This window comes from Podarcis bocagei (genome assembly GCF_964188305.1).
Source record: "Podarcis bocagei genome assembly, chromosome: 2".
Taxonomy (NCBI): Eukaryota; Metazoa; Chordata; class Lepidosauria; order Squamata; family Lacertidae; genus Podarcis; species Podarcis bocagei.
The window spans coordinates 42,902,302-42,920,158 of record NC_138126.1 but is presented as its reverse complement, the minus strand read 5'-3'; the positions used below and the strand labels follow the sequence as shown (position 1 = coordinate 42,920,158).

The following is a 17,857-nucleotide window of genomic DNA, read 5'->3' as shown; positions in this document are numbered from 1 at the left end:
GTAGTTGCCTTTGTTCGCTGAGACTTGGGGCTGCTAGAGCTGTCTCATCTGCTGATTCCCCCCTCCCATTCCACCCGGCCAGCATTTTTTGATGACAATATGATTTCCGCAAGTCACTTCTGCCCTGTGCTGTAGTGTCAGAAGTTATTAGAAGCCTTGGCAGAAGCTGTGCCTCCTGTCCATTGGGCAGTTGATGTGGCCTCATAGTCCAGACTGATTAGCCACTCCTTTTACTTCCCTCTTTGGTAATCCAGCTCTATCTGCATGCCTGTTCTTTTTGCAATCGATCCTTTATCAGTGAGACCAAACTCCAAAATAGCCTGTTGCTTAATAGCTTTGAGAATATAGCTGATGTTTACTTGATAATATAGGACTTTATGGGCTGTCATCAGTTTCTACTGAGTCTTTCTTGTTACAATTTATGCCTGAAGCTTTCTTTACAGAGCGAAAAATGACTTTAGATAGCTTAGATGCACTCTGTTCATTCACAGACTGCCAGTCTTCATGGGATCATCTTAGAAGTTCAATTAGTGTGTTGTGCTGCATTTGTCTTTCAGTTTTTACAAGTTTAATCCCTTTGATCTCCATTCTGTTGCTGTTTAATTCTAGTCTACCAAGATAGCCTTGAGACTAGTCATTTAGTGCTTTGCTGGCTTGTGATATGCAGAACTTTGTTTTGGAGACTTCTCTTATAGTCTCAATTTGAAATCATGATGTAAAATGTGATGCATATTATGTGGAGCTTTAGAACAGTGGGTACTTATGCTAACCACAAAATATACAGGCACATCCTGTACCACACAGACGATTTTTATTTTGTATACAAAGGTGTGCATTTGCTACGTCAAAACAGAAGATGTCTAGCTCCGTCAGTAAGAGCATGAGACTCTTAATCTCCGGGTCATGGATTCGAGCCCCAAGTTAGGCAAAATGATTCCTGTTTTACAGGGGGTTGGAGTAGATGACCCTCATGGTCCCTTCCAACTCCACATTCTACGATTCAAGTAAAATGCTGGGTTTGAGACCTCTTACTGCAAGATCAAGACAATCAGCTTTTTAAAATTGTTATGGCATATTCCAATCAATTTACGTCTTGGGTGTCCTCTAGATTTTAAAGCGGTGGTGCAGGAGCTTCCCATAGCAGTGCTGTGACATCTAAAGGGAGCACTGGATGTCTCATCATTAAAGAGAAAATTGGGCACCCCTTCAGAGGCAGCAAGTCTTCTTTGTACTGCAGCAAATTAAAATCACCCCCAACTATTAGATCATAGGCAAATATCTACGTATGCTGCGGAACCGAGGCAGTAAGCACCCAGAGTACTGCAAAAATGTCAGTTAAAATTCAGAATGTTAAGGGAGTTGCAGCACATGCATTACCTACTCAGCAGTAAGCCCCATTGAGCTCAAAAGAACATAAACGTGTGTGGGATTGCAGCTCTGAATGACATCACAGTGCTCAGCCCATATACCTTCAGTTCATTTAATGAATTGATATTGCCCTTCAACGGGTATATCCAAGGCAGAAAAAACAAATACGTTATAAAACAATCAATACAAGAGAAGGATTAAAGTATATCATCAAATTCAAAGCATGGGAAAATAAAATGGGCTGTACCTGGCACCAAAAAGACATTAATGCAGCCCCCAGGCAAGCCTCTTGGGAAGAAAATACCCTGAGTGAGGCACCACAAATAAAGGAATGTTTTGATAGCATGGTAACATGTTACATATTTGGTATTATTCTTTGCCCTCTGATACAAGGCCTTGGAGAGAGCCAAAAATTGCAGGAATTTTTTCTTAATGTTATATTGGCATTTATAACTGATCCCCTTGGTACTCGGACTGCAGTGTTTCCAAAAACACAATAATCTCACAATATAGGACACAATAAACCCAAAATATCACTATATATTAGTAAGCTTCAGTGCCTGCATCCTCTGAGGGTGCTGTAGGGTCATTGAGGGTTTCTACTCAAGGTAGAGGCTTGCTGCCTTTACAGAAAAATACTGACAGGTTGGACTAACCCCTGCCTTTTCTGCAAATACCTCCCTAAACCTCCCTAATGAAGATTGTACATGTGTCCATTCCTCTGCTGTTGAATAACATCACTGGTAGGAGAAGGTAACAACATGGTTTAATTGGCAAAAGGCAGGCAAACATGGCTAGTTTCTTTCCAGTGAACAGAAGACATTTCTGGGCAGGAAAAGGGTAAGGAAGCTCTGCCACATCCAGAGATTACAAGGTTCTCTTACACACTATGGTGGGAAAATTGACTCTGTGCCAAATTTTGTTTTTTAGTGTCAGTTTGTCTGAGCCAGATTTTCCTTCTATCCTTTATAATCACTCGCTCTGTGAAAACACCTGTGGTGCAGAGATGTTGAGCAAAATCATCCTTCCTTTGTCCTGAAGCTATCACCCAGAGGTGGGAGGAAATACTTGGCTTGGAAAGAGTGTTTTCTTTGGAATGCTTCCCCCAAGCCAAATTCTGCCCCTGGACCCTCTGAATGTTTCAAGGATGTTGAGCAGAATCAACCTTTCTCCACTGCCAAGGCAATGTGGCAAAGTGTTCCCTTGTAAGCCAGTGGTTTGCATACGTTCTCCAGTGAAAACTGCATATAAACCTACTCAATCTTTTGGGATCCACTTGTCAACTAATGCTACCTTTTAAGTACTAACTATTCCCTCCCCCAACCCCCTTTATAATTGCAAATATAAGAATATCACACCAGTTGCTAACTCTGGACATGTATTTTCCCCTCCATTTTAGTATACATACCTAGGCAGCTTATACAGTGGTACCTCTGGTTATATGTGCTTCAGGTTACAGACTCTGCTAACCCAGAAATATTACCTCGCGTTAAGAACTTTGCTTCAGGATGAGAACAGAAATTGTGCAGCGGCGGCAGCAGGAGGCCCCATTAGCTAAAGTGGTCTTCGGGTTAAGAACAGTTTCAGGTTAAGAACGGACCTCCAGAACGAACTAAGTACTTAACCCGAGGTACCACTGTATTTGCATAGAGGGGAGGCAGCAAGTGAGGCTGTCTCTTAAAGGGGCTGTGTAACAGTAACAGTGTGCTGTCATGAAAAGGAAACCAGCCCTAGAAATAAGAAAAGGCCCTTGTCATGCGAACATGTTTCGACAGCTCTGTGGCACTTCCTACAATTTGAGATGCCCTTATTTGAGTTCATTATACTGGGTGCCTTTAAATTTATGCTTAGAAGGCTATAGAAAGACCACTGATATGTGCTGTAACATTGGTGTGAAGTGATTCCTGGCCCAGAAACCAACCATAATGTTTTGTACTAGCTGCTGCAGCAGCCTCAAAACAGTCACGAAGGACAGACTTCTCTAGAATCTGATTAGAGTTTAAGAATGTTAAATAGCCCTGTCAGAGCAAGAATACAGTTGATGAGGCAACCCAGGGTTCCTTTTGAACATATATTATTATAGTTGTGCAAGGTTACCTAGTTATATTTTTCCCATGTGTCATTATGCTCACGTGCAGCATGTGAACAGCAGAAAATTTAAAGCCTGATGTGAAACTACACAACGAAAACCAAAACCCTTGAATTCTAGGATACACTTTCCTATATTTAATTTGTTTTGAAATCTAAACCCTGCTGTCAGGGGTTTAGGTGCAGAGGCACGGGCAAGGGAGGAAACAGAGAGCGAAGGGGAGGAGACAGAGGAAAGGATGAGTGATGACGACGACCCGAGATCTCCCAGTCTTTCCAGTGAATCAGAGGATTCACAGAAAGGAGCACCAGTGGCCAGGGCAAGGGGGGAGTCTAGGGAGGCACCCCAGGAAGATAGAGCCAGAGGAGACTCAGGGGGGAGCAGCTGGAAATCGGGACCAGCGTCACCGCCAGGAAGCAGGGAAGAGGAAAGGAGCCAGGAGGGAAGCGCTGGCAGCTCACCACAGGAGGGAGGGCAGGAGTCAGGAGTGGCCACACCTCCATCGGGGAGCGAGGAAACGGTTAAGAGGAAAGTGGAAGGTTGGGCGCGCGCGCCAAGTTCAAATGCAGAGGAAGGCGGCGCAGTGAGCAGCCCCGAAAGGGAACCGGGTCCTAAAGCCCGGCGCAAGGAGGCAGAAGGGTCTGGGTCAGCGTCAGAAGAATCCCGGAAGGAAGAAGCCCCGGGGGGTAGAGGGACCCAGAGGAGGACAGTCAGGAGGAAAAGGTGGAGCAAGGCTAGGATATTAAGTTGGTGCGCACGGGGCGGAGACTCAGACGGAGCCTCGCCGATCTAGCTAGTAGACGTAGAGTTGCAGACAGCAGCGTGAGAATGGAAACTGTAATTCAATAAAGACTTTTACGTAATGACCGCTGGCTAGCGTGATCCTCTGTGAGCTAGGATCTTGAAGCAGCTCTGACAGTAGGCTCCGTCTCCACATTGTGGGCATCTGCAGCCTCGAGGAGGGGAGAGAAACAGGCGCCCACTAGCGAGCTCACGAACGGCAGGAGACATGACGGCTGAGCAGCAGATAGAGGACCTCAGAAAAGCAGTGGCACAACTGAACGCCGAGGTTCTCGCATCCAGGAAGAGAGAGGACGAGGCAGCTGCCGCCTGCAGGGATCTCCAGGTCAGGTTAGACGTACTGGCAAAGCAACCACCCCGGCAGGAGGGAATTGGGTTGGCGAGACGGACAGGCGGGCTGCTCTCTCACTTCGATGGGAACCTGCAACAGTATCCCAACTTTAGAGCCGACGTACTGTGCGCACTGCAACTGTTGCATAAAGATTTTAGAGATGAACAGGAGAGAGTGGGGTTCATCATGTCCCATCTGCATGGGGAGGCGAAAGCATGGTTGCGCAATTTATGGAGAGATAACGATCCGGCGCTCCAGAATGCGGATGCCTTTATTAAAGCGATGGATGGGTGTTTCTTATCAAGTATTGACATTGATCTTGCACGGAAGGAGGTGCATGGGCTGAGACAAGGGAGGGCCAGCGTCAGACAGTATCATGCACGCTTTTTCGCCTTGGTCAGCGCCCTGGAATGGGACAGAGATTCGGCTCCTGTAAGAGACCTCTTTTGGGAGGGACTGCACAACTCGATTAAAGATGAGATAGCGAGGGGGGAGAGACCCCGAACCACCCAGGAGGTCGTTCAGAGGGCACTGGCTGTGGGGGTGAGGCTGGAAGGACGTCCGTGGAGCAAGGACGAAGGACGTGGAGGGCGCGAACCAGCCGGGGGCCCCTCCTTCTTTCCCAGAGAAGCAGCGCGAGCGCAATCCACGCCTCCGCCAGGAGGAGGAGCCGAACCTATGGAGGTTGGAGGTGCAAGGGCTCAGTCAGCAACCAGAGCCCTAGCACCGGCAACAGTGAAGGCGAAGCCTCCTAGAGGGACCAGGAAGTGTTACGTCTGTGAGCAGCCAGGGCATATGGCGAAAGAGTGTCCCCAGAGGCCCCACAAGCTTACTGCAGCCTCAGCAATGGTGACTGCAGCAACGCAGCAGGGAGGACCACAGCAGGGAAACGACGATGTCTGGCTGGAGGAAGAGGCACTGGGGCCCAGCCAGACGTGTTAGTGACGCAGTCCCCAGAAATTTTACAGCCAGTGAACCCCCTCCCGCCCAAACCAGTAGTGAGGCTCACAGCATCTCTCCAGCTGCCCAATGGAATCACCATGGACGTGCCAATCACCATCGACTCCGGCAGCAACGCGGACTTTATAGGGCAGGAATTTGTCGACAGGCACGCTGTGCAGTTGCTGCCGGCCACACTGCCCCTGCAGGTTGTCACGGTGGATGGCAGGGAGCTGCTAGGGGGGCAAGTGGTGAAGCAGACGCCACCAATGGTGATGCGACTTGGGAATCACAGGGAAGTCATCAGCTTCAACGTCACTCAACTGTCTGACACGCCCATTGTATTGGGTATGAGTTGGCTGGACAAGCACAGCCCAACGATGGCTTGGTTCCAGAGGCAGCTGGTCTTCGGCTCTTCCTTTTGTGCTGAACACTGCATCGTACCCAGGCAGGAAGGAGAGGAAGAGGAATCACAGCTGCTGCTAGGCACGCTGCAAGCGATTCCCCACAAGTACGCAGAATTTCTGGAAGTTTTCTGCGAGAAGGAGGCGGACAGGCTACCCCCTCACAGACCATATGACTGCAAAATTGACCTGCTGCCGGGGGCGGCGCTGCCTAAAGGGAAGCTGTATTCCATGTCTGAGGACGAACTGCAGGAACTCAAAGACTTCATCGATCATAATTTGGAGCGCGGTTTCATCCGGGAGTCTAAGGCAGTGGGGGGCAGTCCTGTATTCTTTGTTAAGAAGCGAGACACGCCCCAAAAAAGACTCGTAGTGGATTACAGGATTTTAAACAGTGTGACCAAGCCGTCGGACTTCCCCATGCCCCGCATCGACGACCTCCTGGCGAAGGTACGGAAGGGAAAGGTGTTCACCAAGTTGGACCTGCGGGGGGCGTACAACCTCATTCGCATGCGGGAAGGTGATGAGTGGAAGACAGCCATGTTCACGCCACTGGGTACCTACGAATACAGAGTTATGCCTTTTGGACTGCAAAATGGCGCTCACGTTTTTCAAGCATTTATGCATCACGTGTTGGCGGGACTTCTCTACAAGACGTGCGTCTGTTTCTTGGATGACATCCTGATCTTTTCGGAGTCGCAGCAAGAACATGACAAGCACGTCAAGGAAGTGCTGGGCAGGCTAAAGCAACACAGGCTCTACGCCAAGCTGGAGAAGTGCCAATTTGACGTGCCGGAGGTGGATTTTCTGGGCTACAAGCTGTCTGCCAAGGGGCTCGCCATGGACAGCGCCAAGGTTCGAGCGGTGTTGGATTGGAAGAGCCCACGCAACCGGAAGGAGGTCCAACGGTTTGTCGGCTTTGCGAACTTCTATCGCAAGTTTATCAAGGGCTTCGCGATGCAGACGGCGGCCATCACTGACACCCTTAGCTCCAAGAAGAAGAAGTTCATCTGGACAGAGCAGGCGGAGCAGTCCTTTCAGGCCCTCAAGCGTCTCTTCGCGTCGGAAGAGCAGCTGCTTCATGTCAACCCCAGCATGCCGATGAGGGTGGAGACAGACGCTTCGGACAGAGCAGTGGGGGCGGTCCTGCTGCAGAAGGACCCGCAGGGCGTGTGGCGGCCGGGAGCGTTTTACTCCAGGAAGCTCAGCAAGTCCGAGCAGAACTACACCATATGGGACAGGGAGTTGCTGGCCATTCATGCAGCGTTCAAGGCGTGGAGGCACTTTCTGATCGGCGCCAAGCACACGGTGCAGGTTTGCACGGACCACAAGAATCTGGAACACTGGCGCACGGCACAGTTCCTGAACCAGAGGCAGATACGTTGGGCTGAGTTCTTTGCGGACTTCGACTTCCGAATAGAGTATGTCCCGGGGGACACCAACATCATGGCAGACGCTCTCTCCCGCAAGCCACAGTATCTGGAGGATGCAACACCAGCGGCCGCCATGCACATCTTTGCACCGACAGTGTGGGCGTGCGCCGCGGCGACCGTGGACCTAGAGGCGGTGCGGCGAGCGTTGCAGGGGGACTCCTTCGCACAAACGAAGATGGCAGAGGTGCGAGGGGGCAAGGCAGCGGCCGACGGTTTCCAGCTACGAGATGGCTTGCTCATCCGTAAAGGGGCCATCTACGTGCCGGGTGACGAACTTCGAGCCAAGGTGCTACAGCAGCTGCACGACGCACCCACGGCCGGGCACTTTGGCAAGGAGAAGACGGTGGAATTAGTAGCCAGGGATTTCTGGTGGCCTGGAATGAGAGGGGAGGTCGCAGACTACGTAGCGAGGTGTGACACCTGCCAGAGGGCAAAGCCGGTGCACAAACCGCCGGCTGGACTGTTGGAGCCGCTGCAAACTCCGGTCGAACCTTGGGAAAGGGTGGCTCTGGACTTTGTCACGGATCTGCCCAGCTCAAGGGGCAAGACGGCAGTGTTGGTGGTGGTGGACCTGTTCTCCAAGATGGCGCATTTCATTCCGTGTGCTAAGGTGGCCACGGCGGAGCAAACCGCCAAACTGTTCATAGACCACGTGTTCAAGGTTCACGGTCTGCCACGGTCTATTCTGTCCGACCGCGGGCGGCAGTTCATCTCGAACTTCTGGCAGAAACTGATGGGCTTCCTAAACGTCAAGATCAATCTGGCGTCGGCGAGACACCCGCAGACCAACGGGCAAGCGGAGCGAGCCAATGCCATCATGCAGCAGTACCTGAGATGTTATGCAAACCAACAGCCTGCGACGTGGGTGGATTACCTGCCGCTTGCAGAGTTTGCCTACAACAACACGAAGCACGTCTCCACGGGCGTCACGCCGTTCTTCGCCAACAACGGGCGGCACCCTAGAACCTTTCCGGGACTGGAATGCAGGGGAGAAGGGGAGCCGCAGTCAGCAGATGCGTTCGCGTCGGAGCTGCAGGAAGTCCACGATCAGCTGCGGCGCCACCTGGAGCTGGCTAAACACGCATACAAGGTACAAGCGGACAAACACAGAAGGGTTGGCGAAGAGCTCCACGTGGGAGACTGGGTCTGGTTAGCAGCCCACGCAGTGCCGGCCAGGTCGTTGGCCAAGAAGAAACTAGGGCATAAACAACTGGGGCCCTACCAAGTCGAAGAGCAGGTCAACCCGGTGGCTTTCAGGCTGGCGCTTCCGGAGGGTTCCAGAATGCATCCGGTGTTCCACAGATCGGTGCTCACTCCCTACAAGGCACCGCACAGGTTCCAGGAACCCGGAACGGCGCCGAGTCCGCTCAGAGAAGGAACGGGGCACGCGGGAGTGGCACAGGAGGAGCGCATCAACGAAGTCACGGAGATTTTGGACTCCAGATGGGGGGAAGAGGGAGTAGAATACTTTCTCGCCAGGGAGGGCACCCCGGCCAGTGCGAACAGATGGGTGCCGGGCTACGCTTTAGACGAACCTCTGCTCAAAGACGAGTTTCATGCCCTCTTCCCACATAGACCTATGCCAGCAGACTTTTTCGACGACTGGCTTTTCACGCCCACGCTTTCGGACAGCACGTTCAGGGGGTTCGACTCGGACGAGGAACCAACACGAGACGTCCGTTCCCCGGAGGGGTCACCCTCGGGATCTGTCTCAGAACCCTCGTATTGGTGGGACGATAGGCCGGAGGAGCAGTTCCGCAGGAAGTGGCTGGACTGTTCCGGCCGAGCAACGCCGCCTGGAGGAAGTGCGGGAGAGACGGACAGGGACATTTTCGGGGACGACCCTGGTTTCGAGCACGGCGGCACAGAGATGGAAGAGGAGGTGACTGTCGTCAACGAGAGCAGAGAGGAAGACCTGGAAGAGTGCCGCTGGAGGCCTGCCACGGGAAGCGACCGATATCCGACGTTCGTCCCTTTGCAACAGCAGCCCCCAGCTCCAGCACCGGAAGGAGGGGAGGGGGGACTGGGGGGCTTCGAGGGGGGGATGGATGTCAGGGGTTTAGGTGCAGAGGCACGGGCAAGGGAGGAAACAGAGAGCGAAGGGGAGGAGACAGAGGAAAGGATGAGTGATGACGACGACCCGAGATCTCCCAGTCTTTCCAGTGAATCAGAGGATTCACAGAAAGGAGCACCAGTGGCCAGGGCAAGGGGGGAGTCTAGGGAGGCACCCCAGGAAGATAGAGCCAGAGGAGACTCAGGGGGGAGCAGCTGGAAATCGGGACCAGCGTCACCGCCAGGAAGCAGGGAAGAGGAAAGGAGCCAGGAGGGAAGCGCTGGCAGCTCACCACAGGAGGGAGGGCAGGAGTCAGGAGTGGCCACACCTCCATCGGGGAGCGAGGAAACGGTTAAGAGGAAAGTGGAAGGTTGGGCGCGCGCGCCAAGTTCAAATGCAGAGGAAGGCGGCGCAGTGAGCAGCCCCGAAAGGGAACCGGGTCCTAAAGCCCGGCGCAAGGAGGCAGAAGGGTCTGGGTCAGCGTCAGAAGAATCCCGGAAGGAAGAAGCCCCGGGGGGTAGAGGGACCCAGAGGAGGACAGTCAGGAGGAAAAGGTGGAGCAAGGCTAGGATATTAAGTTGGTGCGCACGGGGCGGAGACTCAGACGGAGCCTCGCCGATCTAGCTAGTAGACGTAGAGTTGCAGACAGCAGCGTGAGAATGGAAACTGTAATTCAATAAAGACTTTTACGTAATGACCGCTGGCTAGCGTGATCCTCTGTGAGCTAGGATCTTGAAGCAGCTCTGACACCTGCTTTTCTTTGTAAGTTTAAAGCTGCATTTTAAAAAGTCCATAAAACATGCAGAATCTACAGGACTTTCAAATGAGGTAGATTTAGCTGCTTACCGGTGAAAATCTCAGTTTTACTGTCTTAGAGCACCTTAAGACCTACACGGGTGTGGGAATATGTATTGAGTTTCCTGCCATCACATTGAATCCACCAGTCTTTGGCAATATGGCGCCCTGAGTGAGGCCAAAATTTCGCATCCCCTCAGCTCAGTGCCCTGTTTGGGGGAACAGCCCACACCACCCTAAATCCAGCACTGCCACCAACTCTGGTTTTCAAAATGGTTGGTCATCTCTTTGAGCCTGAGTTTGCAAAGAAATGCAAAGTAGATACTTTTAAAATATGTTTGATGGCCATATTTCTCTGTTCTAGATGTGAACGGCTAGAAGAGCAGCTGAATGACCTGACTGAGCTCCACCAGAATGAGATCCTTAATTTAAAGCAGGAATTGGCCAGCATGGAGGAAAAAATAGCTTATCAGTCTTATGAACGTGCCAGAGACATCCAGGTTGGTGAAAGCAGATTGAAAATGGTCAACTGATTATATTTTTCTTAACTATTGAGCTGGTTCAGTTTCCGCTTTAATTTCCATGAATAGTGGAATCAGATTTTGTGCCCTGTATTCTGAATTACATTTATCTCATTGTTTTTACTGCAGGAGTCTTTGTTAACAGGAGCCAGTTAACCATCTACAGTACTCTCAAAAGTTCAAATGAGAGTTTGCCTCCATATTCGAGGGAAGCTATAATAAAGCTTTTCCATGTATGTTTGGGCCAAAATGCTGCACTGTGAAGCATAAGAGTTTTTTTATAGTATTTTCCCCAGTTAGCTGATGGCAGGATGTGTCTGTCACTAATTTGAATCCTATCTGTACAAATGTTGAATTAAAAACAGTAGCTGGCTTTGTATATCCTCTCAGGCCTTTCAGGAAGCAAACTATTCCATTTTTCTTTCCCAAATAAGGATGTGTTTTGAGGGGGAAGTTTTTGGTCTGGGTATGTCAAGTATTTGAAATTCAGAAGTCTGAAAAGTTGAACTTGGAGAGTTGCAGCTGCAAAATAAACACCAAGAACAAGTGCCTGACCACAGTGAAATACTTTCTTACTTGTTTCACATTCACCCAAGTTATAAAGCCAAAGTAATCCCTTACAGGGTTGTTGTTATTATTCCAGCTGGGGGAAACAGTGTTCAAAATTCTGCCACATAAACTGTCCAGGTGTGTAGTAGTAGTAGTAGTAATAATAATAATAATAATAATAATAATAATAATAATAATAATAATAATAATAATTTATACCCCACCTATCTGGCTGGGTTTCCCCAGCCACTCTTGAAATACAATAATCTATTAAACATTAAAAGCTTCCCTAAACAGGGCTGTCTTCAGATGTCTTCTAAAAGTCTGGTAGTTGTTTTTCTCTTTGACATCTGGTGGGAGGGCGTTCCACAGGACAGGTGCCACTACCGAGAAGGCCCTCTGTCTGTGTAGGTTTAGGGTGTTGATATTAAATTAGAGAGGTTCGTTCAACCCCTTCTGGTTCAATGGTAATTATAATAGTAATAAAAATGGTAATAATCATCATCATAATAAACAATTGTCACCAGCTGTACTGTTGCTACTTCAGCATAAATTAAACATCAGTGTCTGGAGCACTTATAAACTGCCACCATTGTTGGTGAGGGGTATGAGACACAAGTATTCATGCTGGGATGTGTGGGGTGGTGTTCAGGCAGGTAGCTGAAATTGAGCTGGGAACTAGCATTAGTCTACCTTTCCTGAAGAGCTGTGTCTCTTCATTCAATCCCAAAGTTGCACTGTTTATAACAGTGGCCTGTGATATGAAAGCATGAAATGGAAAACACGTAGGATCCACTGTCATCTACTGTTGCTGAGGCTGAATCTATCATGCCACCAAGGCTTGTGAAAGTACTGTTGTAAATGCAATAATCAACTTGCATTGTGGTTGGAGCTGCTTGTTTGCATTGCGAATTGCCTGTATGCACTATGCAGCACGAAGGGAATTTTTGCTACAGGACATGAATCCAACAAGTGTTACTCATATCCTGTGCCGTGTGAGTAAGGCTGCAGGAATGCCTGAGGTACTGAGCTCCCAAACTTTATTTAGACTCAGGATATGCAAAACCAGTTCTTCATCCGTGTCCTTGGCACCTGATCCCACTGTCAGCAGACTGGCGTGATTCCAACCAAATGTGTCCAGGAACCCACTGCAGTTTTTGACCCGTTTGAGTAGGAAGCAATACAGAACAAGGCCAGCCTCTCTCCCTTCCCCATTTTTGGATGAAACCAACATGTATATGCATGAGACAAGGTGTTGTACAGTTACTGATCCATTCTCTTACTCTCAACAGGAGGCACTGGAGGCATGTCAAACCAGAATCTCAAAGATGGAACTGCAGCAGCAACAGCAGCAAGTTGTCCAGTTGGAAGGTCTTGAAAATGCCACTGCCAGAAACCTCCTGGGCAAACTAATTAACATCCTCTTGGCTGTCATGGCCGTTCTGTTGGTCTTTGTCTCCACCGTGGCCAACTGTGTTGTCCCCCTCATGAAAACTCGCAGCAGGACGTTCAGCACTTTATTTATAGTGGTCTTCGTTGCCTTTTTGTGGAAGCACTGGGACGCCATCACTGGCTACTTGGAACGGTTCTTTTCTCCCCCTAGATGATGTCGAGAAGAGCTGGCTGTTGCCCTACCCACTCTGGTTTGCTCTGGCAAGTGAGCATGGCAAAGCTTAATCAGCCACTCCTTCCTCTGCTGAAGTTTTAAAGTGTCAGAGTGTGAATTTGTTTACAGTTAAAATAACATTTTCTCTCTATGAGACACATTGGCAATAGTATTTTTTAGATTTTATTCAAGAGCTCTTTTTGGCAAAAAAAAATCCTGGATACTTTTTATGTAGCATGGTTCTCTTTGGATGCAAATCTTTAAGTTTCCTTAAATGTACAAAAATAAAACACCAATTTGGAGCACACCAATGGGCAATTTAAATTATGGCGAACTACTGTACTAAACCTGTTGGGGGAGAGGAGAAGACAGTTACATAAAGCGTAATAAAGATTAATCTAGTGCACAGTGACACCGTGACGATCCCATAACGCTACTGTGAAACCTGACCACATTCCATGTCCGAATGTATAGCTTCAGGGTGGCTTTTTCTAATGGAAGACCAGTGCAATGCATGGAAGTCCCTGGATCCGTTGCTGGGTTGGCCTCTTCTGCTAACCACCCTCTTTCTGCAAGGCCTATTAAACTTTTTGGCTAGCTATATGAAGTGGACAAGTTATGCCAGACATAGTTACTGCACAGTTGTACTACAGTATTTTGAAGTAGCCCTTTAAATACTTTAAGCAAATGCCCTTGGTCGCACTTTTACGGTTTTTTAATATATGTATAGTCACAGATTTAAAAATCCGAATGGCATACTTGAAGAGTGTAATACTCAAACTCTCAGTGCTTCCTTATTGTTTCTAATAGGATTTTTTATTATTCTTATTGGGGGTTGTTTTTGAACTTAGTGGTGGGCAGGGTCATCATCTCTCTCTCTTTTTGTTTTCCTTTAAAATAAAGAAGTGACGTTCTGAAATGAAGAAATGTGTGAATAAGTGTGAGCTGTTTTATCCTGAAACAGTTTTGGAGAAGGCAGAAAACAGCTTCGAGTGCATCTTGAGTGCAGACCTATTCAGGTGTGATTTGTATTCTCCCTAACTTGCCGACGCAGCATCACAAAGAGAGCTCTCTCTCCTCCTCTTAGTCTCCACATAGTGTCTTTTTCTTTTAAAGGTGTGGCGGGCAGGTCTGTTACATATAGAGAACTGAATACTTTTCAGAGAGTAAAGAAATCCTTGTCTGACGTAAGGAGAGATGAAAACTAACTTTTGAAACGGCCAAGTGAGTGAGCTGAAGTTCTGCTCTGAAAATAAAATTCGTACTTGGAAGATGTAATCTCACGGATAGTCCATAGGTTGTATATTTTCAATTTAGATTCTTGCATACCAAAGCTAGGCTTGTGGCCGAATAGCCTACATCCAGTCAGCTTCAGGTCTGTTCTGAAAGTTGCCCTATATCTTTAAGGGAAGGGTAAACACTTAAGGAAACATCAGAGCAAAAGGCCAATCCCTTAGATATTCCCAGATTTAATTTACTGTTCAAATAAACCCCTGATAATGGAAACCAAAGTTATCCTGTTAGCAAGCTGGCAGTGTTCACTGTTGGTGGGGGTTTTTTGTGTTTAGAGCCCTTCTGTGCATCTTTTTCTCATATAGTATGTGATGGAGAGAGTCTCCTTCCCTCTATAAGTAATAATATTTTGTACCGCTTTACTGACCGATGGTTGTACATTACCAAGAAATTGGGGGGGGGGGGAGTGTAACTGCCAATGGCTTGTGCTGGTTCATTCTCCACCCACATTTATATTGACTGTCAAGATGATGCCCCAGAGAGAGAGAGAGAGGAGAGAGAGAGAGAGAGAGAATGTTGTCCTGGGCAAGACATGCAGTTAGGGGAGAAGTGTCATAAGAAATGACCGCTTGTTCCTCTGCTTTCCTTTTTGGAAACATATGAACTGGTCCTGGGACTGGAACAAGACTGTGACGTGTTTCTTTCAGGAGCCTTTTTCTTTTTTACACTGGCCAATAGGGTTTATATCTCTGGAATTCAGATTCATTCTTAATTCTGGCTCACTGTCTTCATTGTGAAACAAGTTCGTTGTTTTTTAAAAGTCTGTTTTACATTGTTGGAATTCAATAATTTATTGTAACTTACCCTTGGTCAGTATTGCATCTTAAGAAATTAACAATGCCCAAGTGACCTAAAATAATGTGGAATAGGAAGTCCAGGAACTCTTGCTGTTAGGGCTTTATCCTCTAGAACTGCGTAACCATTTCCCTTGCTTTCCTGAATGGGACTTGATTTCTGATTGCTATCTTCCAGCAGCGAGAAACCTTCCCTCTGCCCTAGTCATGGTTCAAGAGATTCAGCATATCACTTTTCAGATTCACGGCTCTTTATAAACTCAGGTTCCTCAATCTAATAACATTACGCCTCATTGTCACTGAGCAAATATCTGCTTGTCCTTCTAAGGAATTGCCAGTTTCAACAGACTCAAGCCAAAAAATAAATAAACAAACATTCCTGTTTCCCTAGACTTGCAGATACAGAGTGAATTTGTTAGTATTCCCATTCCCATTTATCCTGATCTGCCATGATGAGAATCTCTCTTAAGTTTATGCCCACTTTACTTGATATAGCATCCGACTCTCCACCCTTTCTCAATTTTCACGGTATTTCATTAAAAAAAATACTAAAGGAAACAACAAGGGCAGGCTTTGGTCTGCATTCTGAAGTGCTTGAAATGAGCCTCTTCCTGGCATCTCCTTTAGATTTTTGATGGTACTCTGAATTCACTGTAGATTTGTTTAGCCCAGGATACAAACCAATACAAAGTGGATGATGAATGAGCACTTTGTTACTCATTACTCATTAAAGTCTAAAAGGAGGGGGTGGCGCTTAATCCCATCCCCTGTAAAAATGCATTTATGGTTTCTGAACTCTGAGTGTACCATAAACAAATTGTCCTGTTTACCAGAAGGAAAATGATTGATAGACCCCCCTGATCTCCAGGACCGTTCTGTGAAGGTCTTTTGGCTTACAGTTATAAGTGATTCTCAATACCATCATATTTCTGAAAGACTGCCAAAAGTGCTTTGTGTTGTTGAGTCCTATCTGTCAACTCTCCTAACCTGACTCCTGTCTTGTCATTTTGCCATTTTTATTTTTATTTTATTTTATTTTGGTTAGCAGATCATACATTTTCTCCCTACTGTTGGTCTGAAGGGCTGTGGCTGCATCAAATTGTTTAAGAGATGTTAATTATTTCAGAAATGTGAACTAGCTTTAAAACTCCCATCCCATTTGCAAGTGCTGTGTTCTTTTTCTTGAAGGTGAAGCATTCCTGGATGACTTGTTTAAAGGCAGTGTCTGCCAGTGAATGAGTGTTTGTGTGTGTGTGTGTGTGTGTGTGTGTGTAACATTACTCTTACTATTGCTTTTTTTACTGCTGTGGACCTCCTTGAGTTATGGAATTATTTTTCCATATAATTTCGTATTTGGAAAGGGTGAAGTGTTTAATATATTAATCACATATCAGCTGATCACAAAAAGGAATAAATGTAGCAGACTGCCTTGAAGGAAAGATAAGTGATATTTTAACATGCTTACCATGCTTCATGAAACATTTTCGGTCCTACTCAAGAGTAGATCCACTGAAATTCATGGGCATAAATTAACCATGCCTGTAAATTTCTGTGGCTCTGCTCTGATTACAACATGGTTGGAAAGAACCCTATTTGCCTTTTTTTTTCTTTTTTACTAAAGTGAAAAGTTAACTATGTTTTGATTTTCTTTCATACCTCCCACCATTGCATATGATGCCTCATATGTTCTGAGCATATCCTCAAGTGATAACATTGTGTTCACAGTGATTACTTTATTAGTTTATTCCAACTTTGTGGACACCTAAAAACCTGATGTCGTTGAGGAGGTCTGTAGGTTTGTGCATTGGCCAGCTGGGTCGTGATCTTTCTTCTACATGGGGTGGGGGTAGGACTTGTAAGAAATGAAAGCTGCAAGCAGTAGAAACCAAGAAGCCAGCTCCTGACGGAGGGAGGGAGGCGGGTGTTTTGCCCTTGCTGGATTGCTTGCCAGTTTCTAAGAGAATTCTGAATGTGGCTAAAAGAGGTCTGTGTGTCTGTATTGTGTATGCCAGGTGGTACCGTGCATCAGTAGGCAACTGACATAGCTGTAAGTGTGGTTTTTTAAGAAGTATAAAACTAAAAACTCACTTGCACAGGAGGAAGAGTTACAGAAATGACACTTGTGAACGTAACACTGTAGTTTATAGGTATTTTAAGCTGCTAATTGTTGAGAGGGATTGACATTTGTCTTGTCTGATCGTCACAGGCTTGTCTGTGGCTTACACTGTATATAAAATTAAATAAAGACCTCAGATATTAAGTGCTGTATGACTTCAGTGTTTCTAAAGGTTGTCTTGGGAGGCGTTGGGCATGGAACCAATGCAATGGTGTGACGATATTCGAGCTATCAACCACTGTTTTGGTCCTGTGAGGGAAAGGAATATCCAACCCGGAAATGGGGGAGGGAGCTGAAGTAGCATGCCGAAAAGTTGATTTTTGTCAGTTTGTGTGGCCTTTTCCTTTGGCCATGTGCTTACGTTATCAAGTCCTTTGACCGCATACAAAGCTGCTGTATAGCGAGTCAAAATTGGTCCATCTAGTTCAGTACTGTCTGCTCTGACTGACAGAGGCTCTCCAAAGTCTTAAGCAGTGGTCTTTTTCCCAGCCCAGCTGCCGAAAAACCTGTCAATGGAGATGCCGGAAATTCGAGCTGAGACCTACTGTATACAAAACAATGTGTTCTGTGCTGCCCCAGCAGCGGGTTTCAAACTTTCCACCTTCCAGGAACCCTAACCACACCCATCTGTCTTCCAATAAACTTCTTCACATCGTATTCCAAGTGATTTTTTTTTAAGTTGCACTCTCCGGTCACATGAAGCCCTGTTGATGGCCATCTGCTATGCTATGCATACCCAAAATTCCTGTGGCCACACAAATGCTC

At 47.3% G+C, this 17,857-nt stretch overlaps 1 protein-coding gene across 7 annotated transcripts in view; it reads left to right on the top strand.

The window, feature by feature from the left end:
* The window catches only part of TMCC1 (transmembrane and coiled-coil domain family 1), a 128,671-nt gene extending 111,435 nt beyond the window's left edge, over nt 1-17,236 (top strand). For all 7 annotated transcript variants that reach the window (XM_081184156.1, XM_081184157.1, XM_081184160.1 and 4 more), the window contains 2 exons: nt 10,578-10,713; nt 12,576-17,236. In XM_081184156.1, coding sequence (XP_081040282.1) covers nt 10,578-10,713; nt 12,576-12,890 — 451 coding nt within the window. In that variant the 3' untranslated portion in view covers nt 12,891-17,236. The remainder of the gene's footprint in view (nt 1-10,577; nt 10,714-12,575) is intronic.
* Nucleotides 17,237-17,857: the final 621 nt, after the last annotated feature.